This window comes from Ascidia mentula, chromosome 6 (genome assembly GCF_947561715.1).
Source record: "Ascidia mentula chromosome 6, kaAscMent1.1, whole genome shotgun sequence".
Lineage (NCBI taxonomy): Eukaryota > Metazoa > Chordata > Ascidiacea > Phlebobranchia > Ascidiidae > Ascidia > Ascidia mentula.
This window is the reverse complement of record NC_138571.1, coordinates 9,445,490-9,464,089: the sequence shown is the minus strand read 5'-3', so window position 1 is coordinate 9,464,089 and position 18,600 is coordinate 9,445,490. Positions and strand designations below refer to the sequence as shown.

At 36.6% G+C, this 18,600-nt stretch overlaps 3 protein-coding genes across 3 annotated transcripts; all 3 read left to right on the top strand.

Moving 5' to 3' along the window:
• Positions 1 to 384: 384 nt before the first annotated feature.
• Positions 385 to 5,877, top strand: LOC145905831 (protein CFAP20DC-like). The gene is made up of 9 exons (XM_082993135.1): positions 385 to 710; positions 1,052 to 1,314; positions 1,633 to 1,778; positions 2,116 to 2,280; positions 2,504 to 3,397; positions 3,506 to 3,619; positions 3,978 to 4,166; positions 4,603 to 4,746; positions 5,055 to 5,877. The coding sequence occupies exons 1-9, from the start codon at positions 499 to 501 to the stop codon at positions 5,250 to 5,252; spliced, it is 2,325 nt and encodes a 774-aa protein (XP_082849261.1). The 5' UTR covers positions 385 to 498; the 3' UTR covers positions 5,253 to 5,877.
• Positions 5,878 to 7,404: 1,527 nt separating this feature from the next.
• LOC145906070 (selenoprotein F-like) lies at positions 7,405 to 9,283 on the top strand. The gene is made up of 5 exons (XM_082993451.1): positions 7,405 to 7,540; positions 7,657 to 7,827; positions 8,378 to 8,441; positions 8,560 to 8,609; positions 8,759 to 9,283. Exons 1-5 carry the CDS (start codon positions 7,502 to 7,504, stop codon positions 8,885 to 8,887), a joined length of 453 nt encoding a protein of 150 aa, XP_082849577.1. The 5' UTR covers positions 7,405 to 7,501; the 3' UTR covers positions 8,888 to 9,283.
• Positions 9,284 to 15,270: 5,987 nt separating this feature from the next.
• Positions 15,271 to 17,053, top strand: LOC145906627 (uncharacterized). The gene is made up of 3 exons (XM_082994080.1): positions 15,271 to 15,366; positions 15,567 to 15,656; positions 15,802 to 17,053. Exons 2-3 carry the CDS (start codon positions 15,646 to 15,648, stop codon positions 16,826 to 16,828), a joined length of 1,038 nt encoding a protein of 345 aa, XP_082850206.1. The 5' UTR covers positions 15,271 to 15,366; positions 15,567 to 15,645; the 3' UTR covers positions 16,829 to 17,053.
• Positions 17,054 to 18,600: the final 1,547 nt, after the last annotated feature.

Below are 18,600 nucleotides of genomic sequence, written 5' to 3'. Positions count from 1 at the left end.
ATGGTTACTGTGACTAGGGACGCCCTGGTACTGTTTTTAAATCCCGCACACTAACAAATAAAAACAGAGAAGAAACTCGTGTCATGAGCAAATGAAGTTTTGAATTGACTGACTGTAACACATTGAGTAACTATGAATGATGTTTAATTTTTGTGATACTTTAACTGCGCTGTTACGCAGAAAATGTAACATACGTTATTCATGTTTTGGTAAATTCATTGGAATTGTACCGTTGATAGTTATTGTTGATATAATTACATCCATTATTTCGAAACTTCAGATCTTTTTCAGTTGTGATCAATTGCTAATCTTTTTAAGTGAACAAAATATCAATAGTAGGTTTTTCATTTGTCTATAATGGATACCTTTTTCTAATTTAGATGTACAGTTTAACACAAAAAAATTACTATAAGAACAGAACAGTTTGCTGACATATACAAACAAATGTAAGCCATCTGCCTGAAATGACATAAACTGGACAAACTACATTTGAAAAAGATGTTTAAAAATGAATTCCAAGGAGGAACACATGTAGATGTGTTCAGTGCAAATGGAAAAGATCCCCTTAATAACTGGAAAAACCCTGGCCTTAATAGAGATTATGAAAAAGATGTGAAGGGATTTATTTACATTCTGGAAGGGAGCACGACTACCGCAAAACTACAATTGCCAAGAAAAGAGAGCAAGCAATCTTTATGTCTTATACAGAGGTAGGTGCTATTGATTTTTTAACTGTTCACTGCCTTCCCATTTTTAGAACAAGTAAACCCTGGAGGAAGAATAGAAGACTGTTTAGTTTTTTTTAGAAACTACCCCATTTATTTTTTTGTTCATAAATAATCGCATAGATTTTTTGATGATAACAATATTTATGAACACAACTCACGGGTTTTCTCATAATTCTGAGTATGTCTGATGATGACATAAGTTTTTGTCGAAACGTCTTATTTTAACATGACAGTGTTAATAACAATATGGGCCAGTCTCTTTATACTCAGAACAATATTTATAAAAAAACTTAATTGTTGTTTTTTTCCCCTTTATACTGTAGGTATTTTGTTGTTCAAGTCCTCATTCCACTGTCAAAGGATTTTGCTGTGGAACTGGTGATGATGGATATAAAAAACGGAAAGCGAAGAGTTGTTCTTTCAACATCAGTTAAAGATGTTTTAGCGACTCCTCTTCATGCAAAACTACCTCTATCATTAGTTAAGCGCGACATATGGTTGAACCTATGTTTTGACTTGGTGTCTTTAATATCTGATGTGTTTCCAAGTCAAACATTCAAGTCATTGGAGACAGTTGTTCTGTCAGGTAAGCAGGTCTAGAGATGTGGGATACATGCCACTTTACTGTACAATATGGACATTATTTGTCAAATTAGCATCCAAAATCTTTGAAATTACAACATCAATTCATCATCAACTACTTTGCATTCTTTGTAAAAAAGTGAAATCCGAAAAAAAAAACTTTGTCCGAAAACTGTGAAAACCAAAGAACAAAGATAGATTTCTTATAAATTTATTTTGTAAAGCAACACACACATATATATGTACTAAAATATCATTTTAAAGTAAAAACAACCGAAACATATGTCATTTTTAAGTGTTTGCTAATCTTTTTTGCAAACAGGAAACTGTAAAATGCGAAGAGTATTTACCATGAAAAACCAGCCGTTTGACTCATCCGGTTTACCTGATGACCCAACTAATCATTCTCCTTGTGAAAGCATCCCTCACTCACTTCAGTTCACTTCTACTGTGCAATTTGTCACTCAGGCAAGTTGTAAAAATTAATAATGTTGACTTGGAAGTTTGCATTTTATACTGTCAACATGTACTCCAGTTGTTACCACTTGCCATGGACCGATGACTCATCCTAACGAAATGTTGCAACAACCAAATTTTTTTCCTTTTTTCAGTGATATTACTTACTGTATACAGTTTTTATAGTTGTGACATTTTTTGAGGGAAACATATTCCATTCATATTTTCATTATTCGTTGTTTATCAGTGCAACAGTGAAAACGAAGCGATGCACCATTTGGGAATCTCGCATCAAAAATCTTAATTCTTGTTGCAATCAGTCATTTACAGAATAGTTTTTTGTTCACAGGTTATTTCTGTCCCCAGAATCAGGTTACATTTGGGCACTAAGTTATCGCGGGGTGATTCTCGGGAGTTGTCTGGTTACTGGTCCTCAAATAGCGATGATCTTGCGAGCAGTCGTCGACTTTCTGCAAGAGATCAGACACCAACGCACATTGCATTTGGAACCAAGGTTGAAACACAGTTTTGTATCCATTTCTTAAAATATCCAAACCTTTGAATTGTAACCCATATTTGAATAATTGCCATCTCAGCGCAAAAAATATACTTAGTTTCAACTCTCAGATTTAAGTTTCCAATTGCTAGTTTACTTTTATCTGAATCAGAGAACCCTTTATATGAGCAACATGATGGGTAACATAATTATCAAGCTGTTCAATTGATCAACTTTTAAGGTTCCAGTGATGTCACGCCCAAGAAATAAATCGTTGTCATCATCTGTAAAAGATCGTTTAACAGCAAGCCAATCATCCATCGACAACCAAAGCAGTCGACCATCAGCTCGTAAAATTCGCTCAAGCATACCTCGCTTGTCCTCTCCAGCACCGGGCAAGGAAAATGAGCATCTTGATGCAAGTTTTCAAGCAGAAGGGTCCCTTGCTATTACTGGGAGGGATATCAAGCATAAACTGAAGATAGCAAACAATCAACATTTGGATGAACTGCCGTCAATGTTGGCAAACCTGGTTGACGAACTGGACAGTAATAATATTATTGAAACATCTATTGACGGATCAACTGTGTTCAAGTTTTCATCACACCCTCATTCAGTATCACGATATCGCACTGAATCCACTTCAACGCAAGGTGACCAACACTTGGAGGAAGATTTTCAACGTTCCTCTTCTTCAGAATCAGATAGTGAAGAACGGATGCAGGAATCCATTCTTCGCCAAACACCAAGTCCTCGAACAAACCTCACTGTGAGTCCAAAGTTAATTTATTCAAAAGAATTTTCAAGTTCAGTGACTTCACCAGTGAAAAACATAAACCAGCCTCAGGCCTCTCTTTCACCCGACATATCACGCTTGCACACACCCCCAAGTCAAGTTTACAACAGCAGAAAGTACAGCGACAAATATGCTTCTCGCTCCAGTATGGTTAGCAGAAAACCACCAATTGCTGCTCAGATGTCTCTGCGAAGTTCTGATGCTACATTGACAGCATCAGTGGACACTTTAGTGCAAACAATAACCAGAGAATCTAGTGAGGGTTTGGGTGACAGTCTTGATGAAAAAAATGCTCCACTGGAAAGTGACACAAGCCCACCTAAAGTAAAAGATTTACAGGTAAAAAAGTAAATTTGTACTGTAAAGGCCATACCTCTGACTACTTATATGCACAAGACTGTAGAGTGATTAATAGATTTCTTCTAACCATTTAAAAAATATTTGCAGAAGAGTTTTAACGGAAGTCAAGGGCCAGTTGCTGTTCAACGAAAAAGTATTCGAGAAATATCGCAAGCTCCAGCTATCCTGGAAAACCCCACTCTAATATCAAGTCAATTCCAAGTAATGGCATAGAATATATACATTGTATATATTTATATATACATTGCAGATTCTGAGTATAAAGAGACTGGTCCATATTGTTATTAACACTGTCATGTTAAAATAAGACGTTTCGACAAAAACTTATGTCATCATCAGTTTGACTGACGCGATTGGTGTAGCACCATCATTATAAGGAGCTGACCTGACCAACGTCACATATTAATTGCAGATTAATTGAATAAAATTTTCCTAGATCCCAAAGTAATAGCATGTTGTTTACCAAGCTTCATTTTTACTGTGAAATTTAGTGAAACTTGTTTTAAGTGAGGGAGCTCGAGATTTTAACTTGAAAATAATTGTTTTAATATCTCCATAGGTTGCATCATTAAGTGACTCATTTGAAGCGAACATGCTTGCAAGTATGAAGAGAGATGCTGAGGAAGAGATGGTTGAAGAAGAGCAAAGATTAGCAGGAAAAGAAAACATTAATTTCCAAGATGAAATGGATGAAAGTTTTGATGCAAGTTGGAGCACTTACAGAAATCCACCCCCCATGCAACCTGATGTAAGGTTTAAATAATTTTTAAAAAGGAAGGATTTAGCGCAAATTATGATATTAAATGTTATAGAAGTAAAATAGTCATTATATATTCATTTAGCTACAGACAGTGGTTCACACTGCCTGTAAGATCTCATCAGTGCAGCCGGTCTACAGTCAACAGCTGATGAGATCTTACAGGTGGAATCAGTGTGCAATACTGTCTGCAGCTTAATGTTGAATCATTTATAGATATTCTGAATTTGAGTGGAGTGTTATAGTAATTCTTTTTGTATGTATTGTTATATATTTGCAATACTTCAACGACATAAATATTAACATTTGGCAATGTATAGGGCTTGTGTAGTCTGTGTTGATATAAAAATTTACATTTTAACTCGATTTTATTTCCATCAATAGAATAATTTTATTGTAGACAACTTAAATTTTTAAAAACATACAGGCCTACTTGTCAGAGATGAAAGTCAACTACCCAACAGTAAATAACAACACGTTAAATGGATTTACCCTCACCCAATCAAATCCAAGAGATTGGGGAAATTGTCTCAGCCCACCTACAGTTTTACCCAATGTCAGAACACAGCAGGTGTGTTGGAAATTATTACTTGTAACTTGGATGGTGTTTATTCCACTAAAATCTCTAGAGGTTTTGTTGGTTATTGAATGAGAAGTTTACTAACTAAAAGACATTCATTGTGGAATGACCATTGGAAGTTTCCAAAAAACTGCAATTCGGCTAAATTAGTATGTTCTAGGTAATTAGGTTTCGGGCAATAACTGTAAACTAAAGGCCAAATATGAAAAAATTATCACCATAATTTTTGATTTGTTTGGTACTGACAAGCATTTTAGTATCCAAAATTTTATTCTGAAAACAAGCACCTTACTTTGTAGAAAAAGGAGAGCTTGTCAGATGTTGAGTCAGTTGGCAACGATTCTATGGGACTTTCTAACGGAAGCAGTTGTGCAAGCGTAAAAAGCTCCACTACAGGAGGTGAGACAGATGAAGAAGAAATGTTGGAGCTTTTGTACGATCCCTGTCTCAACTGTTACTTTGATCCAAAGACTGGAAAGTATTATGAGCTAAAATAGACTGACATACACAAACTTGCTACACTGTGGCTAGAAAGTACAGCAAGGGGTGTTTTATAGCTATTTTGAGTGTTTTGACAAATATTTCTATAATTAACTTCCTTAAAAAAGCATGTATTAACAAGTATGAAAGAACATAGTATTTTTAAACTAGGTGCAAATTATGGTGTATGTTAAATTTACTACAGTGTGTTGGTCTAATGTGAACAAAAGCGATAACATAAACAGTGAAGCTTCTAATGCCAAGTTCAAAAGTTTTTTCTTTGCAATAACTTTGTAGATGTTATATTTTTAAAGGCCTATATCATGGCAATTATATGTAGCAGTAGACATAAGCATCTGTCCTTTTTAAAACATCCAACATATTTTAGTTTTTTTTATTGTAAATGAAACAATTTTGGTGCCTTTAAGTTAGTTAGACAAAATTTATTTATTTTTGTGTAAATGATTTTCAACATAATTACACAAAATAACTTCTCCACAATACCAAAGTTGCCCCTGATTGAAATGCGGCCTGTGTTGTTTCATATTGTACTAAATTTTGTTTATGTATTGTTTTATATGTAGAACAGCACTTGAAACTGTGGCGTTTGATGTAATTCAAATAAAATATTTTTGTATTGTATTGACCTTGAATGTTTGTTTGCACAACATTTCTGAAAAGTGGTAACCAGAGGGATGTTAGTTGACAAAAAAAAACGCCAGTTAACAAAACTTTGAACGCGGGTTACTCGGCCACCTTACGAGTTAGCGGCATGATTTTTTTACACGATACAGATCATAGACCGACCTTTCCAACGATATCAAAATTATTAAAAAAAAAACATATATTCATATTCGGTTATTAATATCATATGCGTATTATGACATAAGTCGCGAAAACAAGATTCGCTTCGCTACATTTTAAAGCATAACATTCTATAATTTTTTTAAAGCATAACATATTTTAAAGCGCTAAACCCTTTCAAACGATATCAAAATTTTTGAAAAATTCGCTGGGGCTTGTGCAGAAAAATGAAATTTTTTTCCTTGATAACTTTTTTTATCGTCATGGCCCAAGTTTCAATTTACAACCATACGAAAGCTCAAAAATCAAGCTTTCCAAAAATATTAAACATGTCTAAAAACACATTGAGCTGCCGATGTACGAGCTGAATACACTTCAACCCTACACCCCCCATTGTAAACACGGTTTAGGGGTGCTCCGGTGCATACTTTCGCCGATAAATATTGCTACAAAGCGAGTCGCAAGCTTTTCTTTTGCACAAACAACCTTATACCATCCCACTATCGAATGAAATCAAAGTTGAATCAATTCAGTCGGAGATGCTATGCTAAATCCAACGATTACTTACTCCAACCCGACCGTCGCCCGCCAAGTCATCTGTGTACCTCCTCGTGGTGCGACTGGAAGCAGTTTCGGCTGACCAAACACAGAGGCGACTAAACTTTTAAACTTATCGTTGGATTTAGCATAGCATCTCCGACTGAATTGATTCAACTTTGATTTCATTCGATAGTGGGATGGTATAAGGTTGTTTGTGCAAAAGAAAAGCTTGCGACTCGCTTTGTAGCAACATTTATCGGCGAAAGTACGTGACGCCCATACATATGGCTTGGCGGTTTAAAAAAGCGGCGGGCGAAGGTCGGGTTGGAGTAAGTAATCGTTGGATTTAGCATAGCATTCGGTCTATGATCTGTATCGTGTGAAAAAATCATGCCGCTACCTCGTAAGGTGGCCGAGTAACCCGCGTTCAAAGTTTTGTTAACTGGCGTTTTTTTTGTCAACTAACATCCCTCTGGTAGTAGTTTAGATAACATAATAAGTTTTTGGAGCAAAAAAAACAGCCGCAAGCCTATTTGTAGAGTCATATAGACTTTGCACTTCCCGTTCAAAATTCAAGCAACGTGTTGCAACATCGAATACGAAAACAGTAATCGCTGACACGCTATAATTCTTAAAACGGCCTCCGGTTCGGTAAAAGAAGCGGAGTTCATGCGACGTGTATTTTTATTTGTGATGAAGTCGCGCGGAAAGTATGTGAAAAGAGTTTGGTTGCTGACTCACAGCAGGTTGGTGCTAGATTCGACACCGGCAGTGTAATTTTGTTGAGTTCCCATCCACACTATTACTGCGTTATACACCCGACTTGGTAATTTATTTACCCCAAAACTGTATTTGTTATTTAGTTTCATTAAAATAAAAAATAAGTGTTGTGTATATCGCCTGTCCTTATACGAAGGCGACCATGGTGGTCAAACTGTTACAGCTATTGCTCATTGGAATGGTAAGTTTTCAAATAACCTTACCACATGTTGTAATGAATGATTTTTTAGTTTAAACATATTAGTTACCTGCTATTTCCATGTAGCGTTACCCTCAACTGTGAGTTGTGCTTCACAGGTGCAGGGGTATGCCAATGCTGCAATGTCTCAGGAACTGTGCTCAGCAGCTGGCTTTGGATCCCAGCTTATGTGTAGTTCATGCAATCTTCTTGATCAGTTTGGATTGGCAACTATAAAGGAAAATTGTATGGAATGTTGCCAGGCTGAAGCTGATGACAACACAATCAAGGTGGCAGCTTTATTTGTGCAACTATGAAAAATAATTGAAAAACAGGGTATACATGCATTTATACAGTATACCACAATACTGATCTGAAAGAATATCAAATTCTCATTAACTCTTCTTGCTTTTTGTAATGTTTTGTTCAAAAATTGTAACCCATTCATCTCATAAACCTCATCTGTTGTAGCAATTTAAACTTATGCACCATAAAAAGGCGATGGTTTTTTTCACTTATTACTTCTCATATTTACCAGGAATTGGTGCAAAACAAAATTGCTTGTTTGTATAAAAAAAGAGTATGAAAATATCTGCTATTTCACAACATTTTATAAAACGATGTTTTTTAAACAGTATCATTATGCAATTTTGGAAATCTGTGTGTGATTCCTATCGCACTATCCCCAAATCAAAGGTATACATAGAAATTGAAACAACGCATTTGTAGCTTATACATTCAATAGTTTTTTCAGTAGCCTTTATGGTGGTTTGGGTCTTTTCTTGCTGTGTTTTTGGCATTAGGGTGTGTTTTGTAGTTTAGAAATGTTGGTGTTTTTAGAAATTTCCAAAGGCTCTTTTAGAGGTGTGCGGATGAAAAATTGGACGATACCCCCAAGTCCAAGGTAGATTTTGTTTGTTTATTGCTCTAGGAAGATTGTGTATTGACTGCAAATGTTTAGTATGAAGTAGTTCAAATTGCATTATTTATTCGATTGATAAAAGCTGTGTTTTGTTTTCCAGCCTTTGTCAAAGGAGACAAAGCCAAAACTTTCTCCAATCTTAAAGTAAAAGTAAGTCGAACATATTAACATTTTGGTCATCAAGGTTTAATAAACATATGACATTTATACAATTTTCACAACTATGTTGGTTTCATATTATGCCTGCATTTCTGGTTATATTGGTCATCGAGTTTTAACAAAAGTAACAACAATTTTAGTATCTGCGAGGACAAGATCCCATCATTAAATTGCTTGATGAAAATGAAGACGTAAAAGAAACATTAAGCATAGAAAGTTGGAACACAGACAGCGTGGAAGAATTTCTCAATGAAAAGTTACAGCGATAGTGTAATATGTTCTGTTTTAATCTTAGTTCTGTTTATTGGCTTGAAAACAATTTTTTTTTTTACTGTGTTTAACTAAACCAAAGTGCTGAATGTGTCAAAAAAATCACAGTCAACTTATTTTTTTATATTTTCCATATTACTTTTATTTCATTGTGTAAATTTTTGTACACATGTTCCGTTTATAATTTTGCGTGTCAGTCCATCAATGATATGAGGCAGGGTGACAATTGGGGGATTGGACCCCTGTCTTTAAGTTTCTGAGATCAACTTCTCCTCATGTCAACTCAATGAAGGAATTTTCAAAAACCTTTCGGGAGAATTTTCTGGATGTTGTTGGCGTGTGACAAAGAAACGTTGATGAACTGTGCAATGCAATAAATAAACGTTGCTACCCAATTTGTTGTGTTTCATTGTTTTAAGTGGCGGACTAAGACTTATATTCAAACGGCTTGAGTACCGATTAGATTAGACCCTATAAATTATTAATAAATCTCTTTTCTATTTCAATTGCCTTGGCGATTTTTACCTCCTGTTAAACTTGATACCACAAGAACGGAAATGTTTTTTTTTTCAGTTTTAAGACCAGTAGAGTATATATTGCTTTGAATAGCATCGTCGGTTCTATTTTTTTAAAATAATATAATCGAAAAAATATTTTCTATTGTATTATTACAGGTTCTATTCGAATAAGTGTTATTCGAATAGAACCTGTATTTAAACGTTTCCATTCTTATTGTAATGGTATTAGAGGTGGTTGAATTCTTTCAAGGGATTTTACTTTCGTAAATATTGATTCGAAAACCTTATTCGGTTAGGACAGATCCCTCTTCTAATTGTTTTTAAATTAAATAAGAACGCAGGCAAAGAGAATGTTGTTGCATAACAATTTTGCATTGTTTTATTGCATTCAGTGAGTCACCGGCAAGTGCAGTATATTGCTATAACGTTAGCTGGGTTACATGTGCACGATGCAAGCTTCGGTAGGTCGGTTAAGTATTAGGGAACGTAATGCAGTTCACCCAGAGCGGGATCTTCTTTGCGACTTATAATGTGGTAGAGACAAAACTTTATTGTAACTGCAGAACTCTGTTCGCCCTGCGCTGACACACGAATAGATGATGACAAAACCGTCCTTTTCAATTTCCAAAACAAACGTTTACGGACACGAACAGATCAATGTTTTTTGCGCCCTGATATAGGCCAACATTCTGTGTACACGTGAGCATCTGAACTGGCGAATATATGGTAATTTTGAACCCACGGAATGGATTTTGTATCTCTTCAGTGTGAGATTTTTGTGCATTTCCTAAAAATATGTTGTTTCTTGAATAATAAGTTGTTGCAAGCCAGTGATTCTGAAACATTTTCGCGTGCGACGCACTTGAAAAGATTATAATAACCGCACTTGCGACGCACCAATCATTAATCTATATCAGAACGACTTGTTCCAATGTTTACAGTATAGTCGAAGAAAGCTGATTTGCGTTGAATCTTTTTGAAGTGCCTTGCACGCGAAACAGGTTGAGAACCACTGGTGTACGAGATTCAAAAAATTATTTTCAATGTGCGTCCATCTTGCACGTGTGAACAGTTTTAAGCAAATAATTATGTGACAAAGGAGCGCGGTAAAATTTTAGGAAGGAAGACTTACGAAGCACACGAGACTTCCTTTGCATATCGAGGCTAATTAATCGGGTAACGACACTTCTTGCTGATTTGTTGATATTGTCACTGCGCGAAAGACTAGTTAGGCCAGCAAGATGTTCCCGTTGTTTAAGTCACCAATACAGAAGGCATTAAAATATGTTAGTTACGACTCATGATATCAGTCGTATCTTCTTAACTGCATAAATACATGCAGAAGTCAGTGAAAGTTCGCTGTTAAAGGAAACAGTGGAAACGGAAACGTTTAAGCAGGAACTTATACAGAGGCCTATTTCGAAATTGCGGAATTTGGAATGATCTGCATCTTTCATTGACATGTTAATTTTTTTCATGTGTGTATATAAGTGTTGTAAGATAGTTTTATTTGTTGATTAAGTTGGTATTTTGACACAATCGTAAACTAAAATGTCACAATTAAAGTTTACTTGTGTTTAAAAGTGAACCATTCTGCCGATATATATGGTAGTTTATGAACCCGGTAACGTTTCCAACGTTAAACTATATTACTCCCACAATAAATGTTGTGAGTGTATTGTTCCGCATAAATACACGTCATCTTCCGTTCTTTAACGTCAAAACTGAATCGAAATGACGTCCCGCGGCGCGGGGTTAAAGGAAACAAGAAACTTTTAGGGTGTGACATTCTTTGTACCTAATTTGCCTATGTATGCGTGCCATAACTACATTTAACGCACGTAGCGTCGTCCGGTTTCCTATAGATTCAATATAACAAATCCGTGTGCAAATTTTAGTAATGGTTATAAAACAGTGTCAGCAGTGATTGGATGTTATTGATATGAGTAAGTCATGATTTGTAACGTCGCCTACTAAAAGGACGGATTGTTATTAATACAAAATATAAATATTAGTACATTTAGATGTAAAGAATTGTGTGTCGTTGGGCAGTGAAAAAACCTGCTTTTTTGAAGCGGTTGGTATCAGATATTACTAAACATCATGATATCAGTGGAGTTTGATCAATTGTGCAAAGTAATTGTTATGATGACTGATGGTAATATACCAAGATAATATAATCGAATTTAGCAGAGCGGTCGTATAAGTAGTGTACAGTTTACAACATAATTATTTTTTACTAGTAGACTTACTGTTAAATAAACAAACATCCTTTTTTGTTAATGAACGATTTTTTTGTGAATAAATAAGTAAAATGTTTATTGGAAATAATGTTAAATTTTCCAAACTTCGCCTGAATATAAACTTCTGTTTTCAATATTTCGTAATAATCATAAAAAAATGCATTAAATTAACAAACACACTGTGCTGATCGTAAATAAGTGTAGCATGAGGCAATAATGCTAAACATTGTTCTCTCAGATAAAGAAATTTCAGATAAATTAAAGGTGTGAAGCAAATGTGTTTATGATAATTCAAAGCAGAAAAGGAAGAAGTTATGACATTCCAGATCAACGCAACGGCCAGTTACTTGACCGACAACAACTCTTTAACCCCAGTGACGATGAAAGTCATGATGGAAACCACGTTTATTGTTCCCTTAGTAAGCGTTTCCGTGATGCTTGTGGCCAATACGTGGATTATCATTTCACTCATACATTACGGAGTTTTGCATCGCAAGAATCGAAGCTCAAGAAGCAACAGTGTCGAAAAGTTGAACCATGGCATTATATTTGCGGCTGTGGTCTTGTGTTCATTTCTTTGCGAATTAAGACTATCCACAACAATCATTTCCATCAGTGTATCGGAAAAAAGTCCAACGAATCTGGTTTTATGCAAAGTCGTGTCTCACGTCTCTTATAACCTCTTTAACTTTTCTTTTTTCGCATCATTTCTCGTTTTCTGGTTGCGTCAACGAGTGTTCTACAGCAACAAAATGATGGCTGTCACGTACGGCACGGTCATGGGATTTCTCAGCAAGTACTCAATCATATTTGTGTTGCTGCCTGGCACGGTGGGTTGCGTCGTTCATACAGTCATGCCACTTTTTGGCCCAGACAACAGCGGTTGCGACCAAAAGCCGATTTTTTACAACGCGCTCCAAATTTTCGCTGTTGTGGCGTTAACTTTGACATGTACTGTGGGACAAGTCCTTTTAGTCGGTTTGTTTGTGTATCCGTTACGTTTGCGCTTGCGTCATGCTGTATTGATGACCGTGTCACGACGTTATCGGGCTCAGTCTCGTCGCTCAGTGCAGAGTGTGACAACTTTGTCGTCGTCAGTTTCCATGAGTGATGGTGACCGCGTGGTGGCGCCAAAGAGGGAATGGACTGTTGAACGTCCAAAGCAGAGAAACACAGACATAAGCGCAAGTCGTCGGGCGGCCTTGTACGTACAGATTAAACGAATAATGATTCGTTCGAGTGTTGCTTTGGTTGTATCCATTATATCACTAGCACTTGTGACGTGGTTAACCCAACACACGGCTCATGACCCTGAGTTTCGCAGCATAGGCGCGGCAGTGAGCGATTTTGTTCTGTTTTTCCATATTTTTTACATTATTTGCACTTTTGCTTCATTCAAGGAAATGCTCTCCTCGCCGTTTTATCACTGTTAACACGTAAATGCCAACACCTTATAATATTACGAACTTTGTTGGATATTTCTTGTATTGATGTATTTTCATACCAGTGTTATAACCGTAGTGGCCCAACTAAGCAAACTCCTTGGTAAGACACAATCTATTGCCTGTTACATGTCAACAATGATGGCTGATTCTGTGTGCGTTGACCAACTTTATAGTAAATAAAATATAATAAATTCTGGCGTTGTTTTCTCCCTTCTCTGTAGGCTTTGTTAAACTAAGAAGTGCGCCAATCTTTAGTCCAGTGGTTCTTTACCCCGATTGGGCGTCAATAGGTTCGAAGTGTGGCGTGAATCAATCTCTATATTTGTATTTTTTATACTCGCCACCCGCAGCCTTAAATCAATGCAAGAAGAAAGCACAGAAGATACAAGGAAATGAGTGGACATAAAAATCAAATCTAGACATATACTATGTTATATACAACGTTTTTTTGTCAAATTGGACATATACGTTTCTGTAAAATGATTACTGTGGTATATTCGCAATTGTTGTGCTACAAGTGTAATTGTTCGTATGAGAGACTTGATTCAAAATTTTTACAAACTTTGAAAACTAATAGAACTTTTTCGAATTGCAGTGTCAACTAACTGAACTAAAATAAAAAGAAATATTTCTTTGAAGGAGCTTAAATGCATGGACAAAGGTATATGGAAAGCGTCACCAAAACAACTGCTTTAGTCATTGAAATATGCTGCCTTCTTACATCGCGTATGAAGTAATATTCGAAAAATCGACTATTGAAAGTTGGCCAACCCATGGTCCTGGAGCCACATGCGGTTCTTTCGGCCTGTGCTGCTTTTTGTTTGAATACTATAGCATGAGTACACGAAATAAAGAATTGGTTTAAATACGATCTGGCGTTTTTCAACGGTACAAAACTGTTAGTTCTTGTAATAAAATGTGTTGTTTTAAATGAAAGTAGTTTCGTCCTTATAAAAATATGTGGATGGTTTTAAATTTAAAGCGCCATAATATACTTTTAAACCGTGTGTTACAAGTCACCTTAGTAGCTGAAAAATTGCCATTACGTCATCGCGCCAACCTCAAAGATGACGTAAGACGTGCAATTACGCCATTCTAATGATGACGTAATGTTTAGATTTACATATTTGCCCCAAAAGCAATTATGGGATTCAGAAACCAAATACCTGAATCAAACAGGCAGACCCTGAGTACACATTTTTGCAGTAAATTATTAAAAGAATTAAGATAAAAGAATTGTATGAGAGCTAAACCAAAAAGCCTCTGTCTTTCCCCACAGTGCTTCTAAGGTGGCTTTTACAGCACACCACAGGCAGGTAAGCGGACACGTCAATTGCTTATTCCGTCTGGCGTCGAGTAGACCAACGCAACACATTTGTGATGGAGCGTCAATAAAAATTCGCGGTAAACCCAGCCGTGTTATAGCTTAAAAACCCGCGTGCCCCTGTTCTGGTGGCGTACGGTGGTATATTGCCAATAAATGCAAAGGTCAAAAGGCTAGTTGTACACTGACACCCAGACTTGTCAACCATATCCTCTGCATCCATGAGCTCCTGTGGCGTTGTAGTCAACGTAGTGGTCTGTCTCATGGCAGCATGCTTGCAAATCATCCACCCTTATACTTATCCCCCAAACAATAGATGTCTTTGTACGACTTTATAGTCAATCAAATCAATCAATTTTAAAACAAGATATGTATAAATGTACTTTAACTGTTTCAAGTTGACAGAGTGGCGAATGCACTACACTTGTAAAATATGCACAAAAATGTACACTTTAACATGAACCTACTTATTTACAATAATTAACGTTTATAAGCAGTAACTGTAATGCAAAAAACGAAAATAAACTGCAGAATGAACAGTGTTATTGATCGATACTAATTGAAATCAAAGGTTGATGGGCCAGATTAAATGACCGAACGAATTTGGCCTTCAAGAGTGTGTACATCTCAAACTGTGACGAAAGCAACTGCATTGTGTTGTTTGTCTATCATCGAGAAGCAGAATTGGACGATTGTTTCAGAGGCAGTACGCATAAGGTTCATTTCTGAGTAAACACACGGAAACTCTTTTAAAATGACAAATAGGCTCAGGTTTATAAGGTTAGTGTATGCTGGGTATTATTAATAGCCTGCAGGCTTGTCATGTCTAATGGCAGGAAGACGTAGAATAGGTGTTGATGTGTGCCTTTTCGGATAATGAACCGCATCATGGTAGGAAGGGTTAAAAGCGACAGTGACCCTACAGTCCCTTTAAGTTTAGACACACAGGTATTAAACTAGAGAAAATTTAAAACATTCAGCAACGACGGTTGTACAAAATTGTAGATATTCTTAAAAATTATTTTGTGACATAAATAATGTTGAAGATCGATGTTTTAATGATATTAAAGATTTGTAATAACTTTGTTTGGTAATTTAAGGTACAACAATCAGTTTGTTTACATCGAAAACATTTTTATGCATTGCAGTGCGCGGTATTTGTGAAAGGATTGATTCAGATATTTTGTACAAGCAAGAAAGTATCTTAAAAAGAAACAACGCTCCATCATGGACATCAGGTAATGCCTATATGTAAACGTAGTGGTATGATAACAACATTTCTTTTTTCGTGGAGGTAAATAACTACATTCGTTATACGTTTCGCCAATGTAGCATATGTAGTAAAAACAGAATCATAATCTTGTTCTATTTAATTCAACACAGCACGACGGAATATTTACGAGTTTCCGTCTTACTTCCAACAACAGTGATTGGCGTCTTGCTCGTATCCACACTATGGATAACAGTTTCTCTCATCCACTATGGTTGGAAGAACAATTGCTGGTCTGGGATTTCTTCGACCAACAGTGAAAAGTTGAACAGGGGAATAATTTACATCGCCACCGTTGTGTTTTTGGTCATCACCACAGTTAGATTTGTCGTCGCTATCTTGGAAGTAACCGTGGTTTACATTCCCGGCGCCAACAATGTTTCGTGTGAGATACTGGGTGACGTATCCTACACCACGTACAACACCGCCTACTTCGTCGAAATGCTTGTGTTTTGGCTTCGACAGCGCGTGTTTTATGCGAACAGGATGTTGACTGGAAACTACAGGCGGTCGTTGTTGCTTGTAAGCAGATACTCTATCGTGTTTGTAACTTTGTTTTTATTCAGCGGTCAAATTTTACACACCGCCCTATATCCTGCGTATTTTTATGTTCCTGGTGGTTGCGCTCACAAATCTAACAGCGACGTTCATCGACTTGCTGTTGCCCTTATCTCTTCAACGTACGTTGCGGGGGAGCTAGTCCTCATCACTCTGTTTATTTACCCCATGCGTCGTCGCCTTAACGAAATAGCTGACGTAGTGATGCACAGGAATGTTAACCACGCAACCTCGTCGACCCAAAATGTCTCGGAAACAAACGAGACTTCGCGCCAAAGTGGTGATTACGTCATCAGTGGTGGATCAAGCGCCGGTAAAAGCATGAAGCGCAAAAAATCCAGGTCTTCGCTGCACAACGAAATTCGGACTATTATGACTCGTTCAGTTGTGTTTCTTGTCGTGGCGATTTTCACCACTATTGTGTCAACCGTTGGGACATATTTCATGGCAAAACATGCCGAGTTGCGGAATGAAGCGATCATGGTGAGTAACATTCTCCTATTTTCGCATGTTTTTTACACAGTGTGTTCTTTCACGGCGTTCAAGGCAATGCTGACTTCTCCCCTGCGTTCGTGTTGTTAAGCATTATTCTGTTTTTGTGCATACTTTACAAAAAGCAGCGCCGGTATATGAGCCTGTCCAATGGTATATCTAAACGTATACGTAACCATTTTATTTCGTGATTATTTCTTATATTTTGCTTATTTTCAAAAGCAATGTCTTAGAAAACTGATATGGTCTTATTACTTTAAAGCGTGTTGATTTGTGTATGGGCTTCCGCAGAAAAACATTAAGGGGGTGGGCATTTTTTTTTCTGCGTGATATTTGTGTTGCCCATTCTTCGACCTTATAAGTGTGTTGGTTTACGTTTCCGCGACCCCTTCATCTGTCTGTAAAGTTCGTAAAGTGTAATATACAAAAAATAAACACAATGTACATATAACTCTTAAGGTGAGTGATATATGCAATCCGCTTTTTCAGCGCATGTTCTAAGTTTTGTGGCACAAAACTGCTCCACACTTGAAAATATTAGTATTGTTGTTCTTATGATTAGGCTTTTTTAACCCCATCAACATTAAAAACTAGGTTTTTCACCTTTGGAGGACATTACTGTGTCGGGAGACACCATCCTTAAAAAAAGGTTTTCAAGTTTGTTGGAATGTAATGGATCGATAGGAATGTAATGTATGAATGGATGTCGAGTTTTTTTTGTAAAATCTGGTAATATTTAACGTACGGCGCAAAAAAGCTTTTCGTCGTGGCCCAACAAACTTTGGTCTTGACGATGATCTGAGGCCTAATAAGAGCAAGGATTTTACGATATATATATGACAAATATTAGCAGATTTCTTAAATCCATTCATACATTATAATTAACTGAAAGTTATTGGTTTAGATTTAGGTGAACGTCAGTCCACAATTGCATTTGCATCAGCCGCAATTTACTAATATGTCGAAGTTGGGTTGCGTTGCGTTGCAAGCGATGTGAATATAATAAGCAATGTCCGCGTCATGAGTTAATTAATCAATCAACTGTTTGTTTTGTCACAATATGGTCAGACAGGATTCAAAACAACAAATGTTTTAAAGTTACTTTAACTGCTTCAAGTTGACAGACTGGCAAATGCGTTACGTGTAAAAAAATGGACAAAAAATGTTTTTACTACACTGTTTATGAACCTACTTATTTACAATAATTAACGTTTACAAGTATCTGGAATGCAAAAACGTACATAAACTGCGAAAGGTGCAAGAGTATCGTAGGCATTTTAAGCTTGGGAAGATGCTATGTATTTCCTTATAAAACGAAGGGGGAAAAAGTCATGCATAGGGTAAGCTGAATACAACTGCATTGTGTTCTTGTTATTCATGGAGAAGCGAAATTGGACCATTGTTTCAGAGGCAGAACGTATGAGGTTCACTTCTGACTAAGAACACACGGAAGTTAATTTCATGATGGCAAATAGGCTTAGGTTTATACAGTTTGCGTATATGCTAGTTATAAAAAAAACCTGTCTAACGGTAGGAAGACGTTCAATACTGGTGTTCATAGGTGTGCCTGATGGCCGAATAATGAACCGCATCATCATAGGAGAGGCAAAGTGAAAGTGGCTCTACAATTCCTTTTTGTTTTGGACACAAGGGAGACAAACAAAAGGGAATTTAAAACATTTAGCAACGACGGTTGTACAAAATTGTAGATATTCTCAAAAAAATAAATTGTGTCAGAAATAGTGTTGAAGATCGATGTTTTAGTGATTTTTTAAAGATTTGTGATAACTTTGTTTGGTAATTTACTGTAACACAATCCATCAGGTAGGGGAGACCGGGGACACCTCGGACACGGGTATACC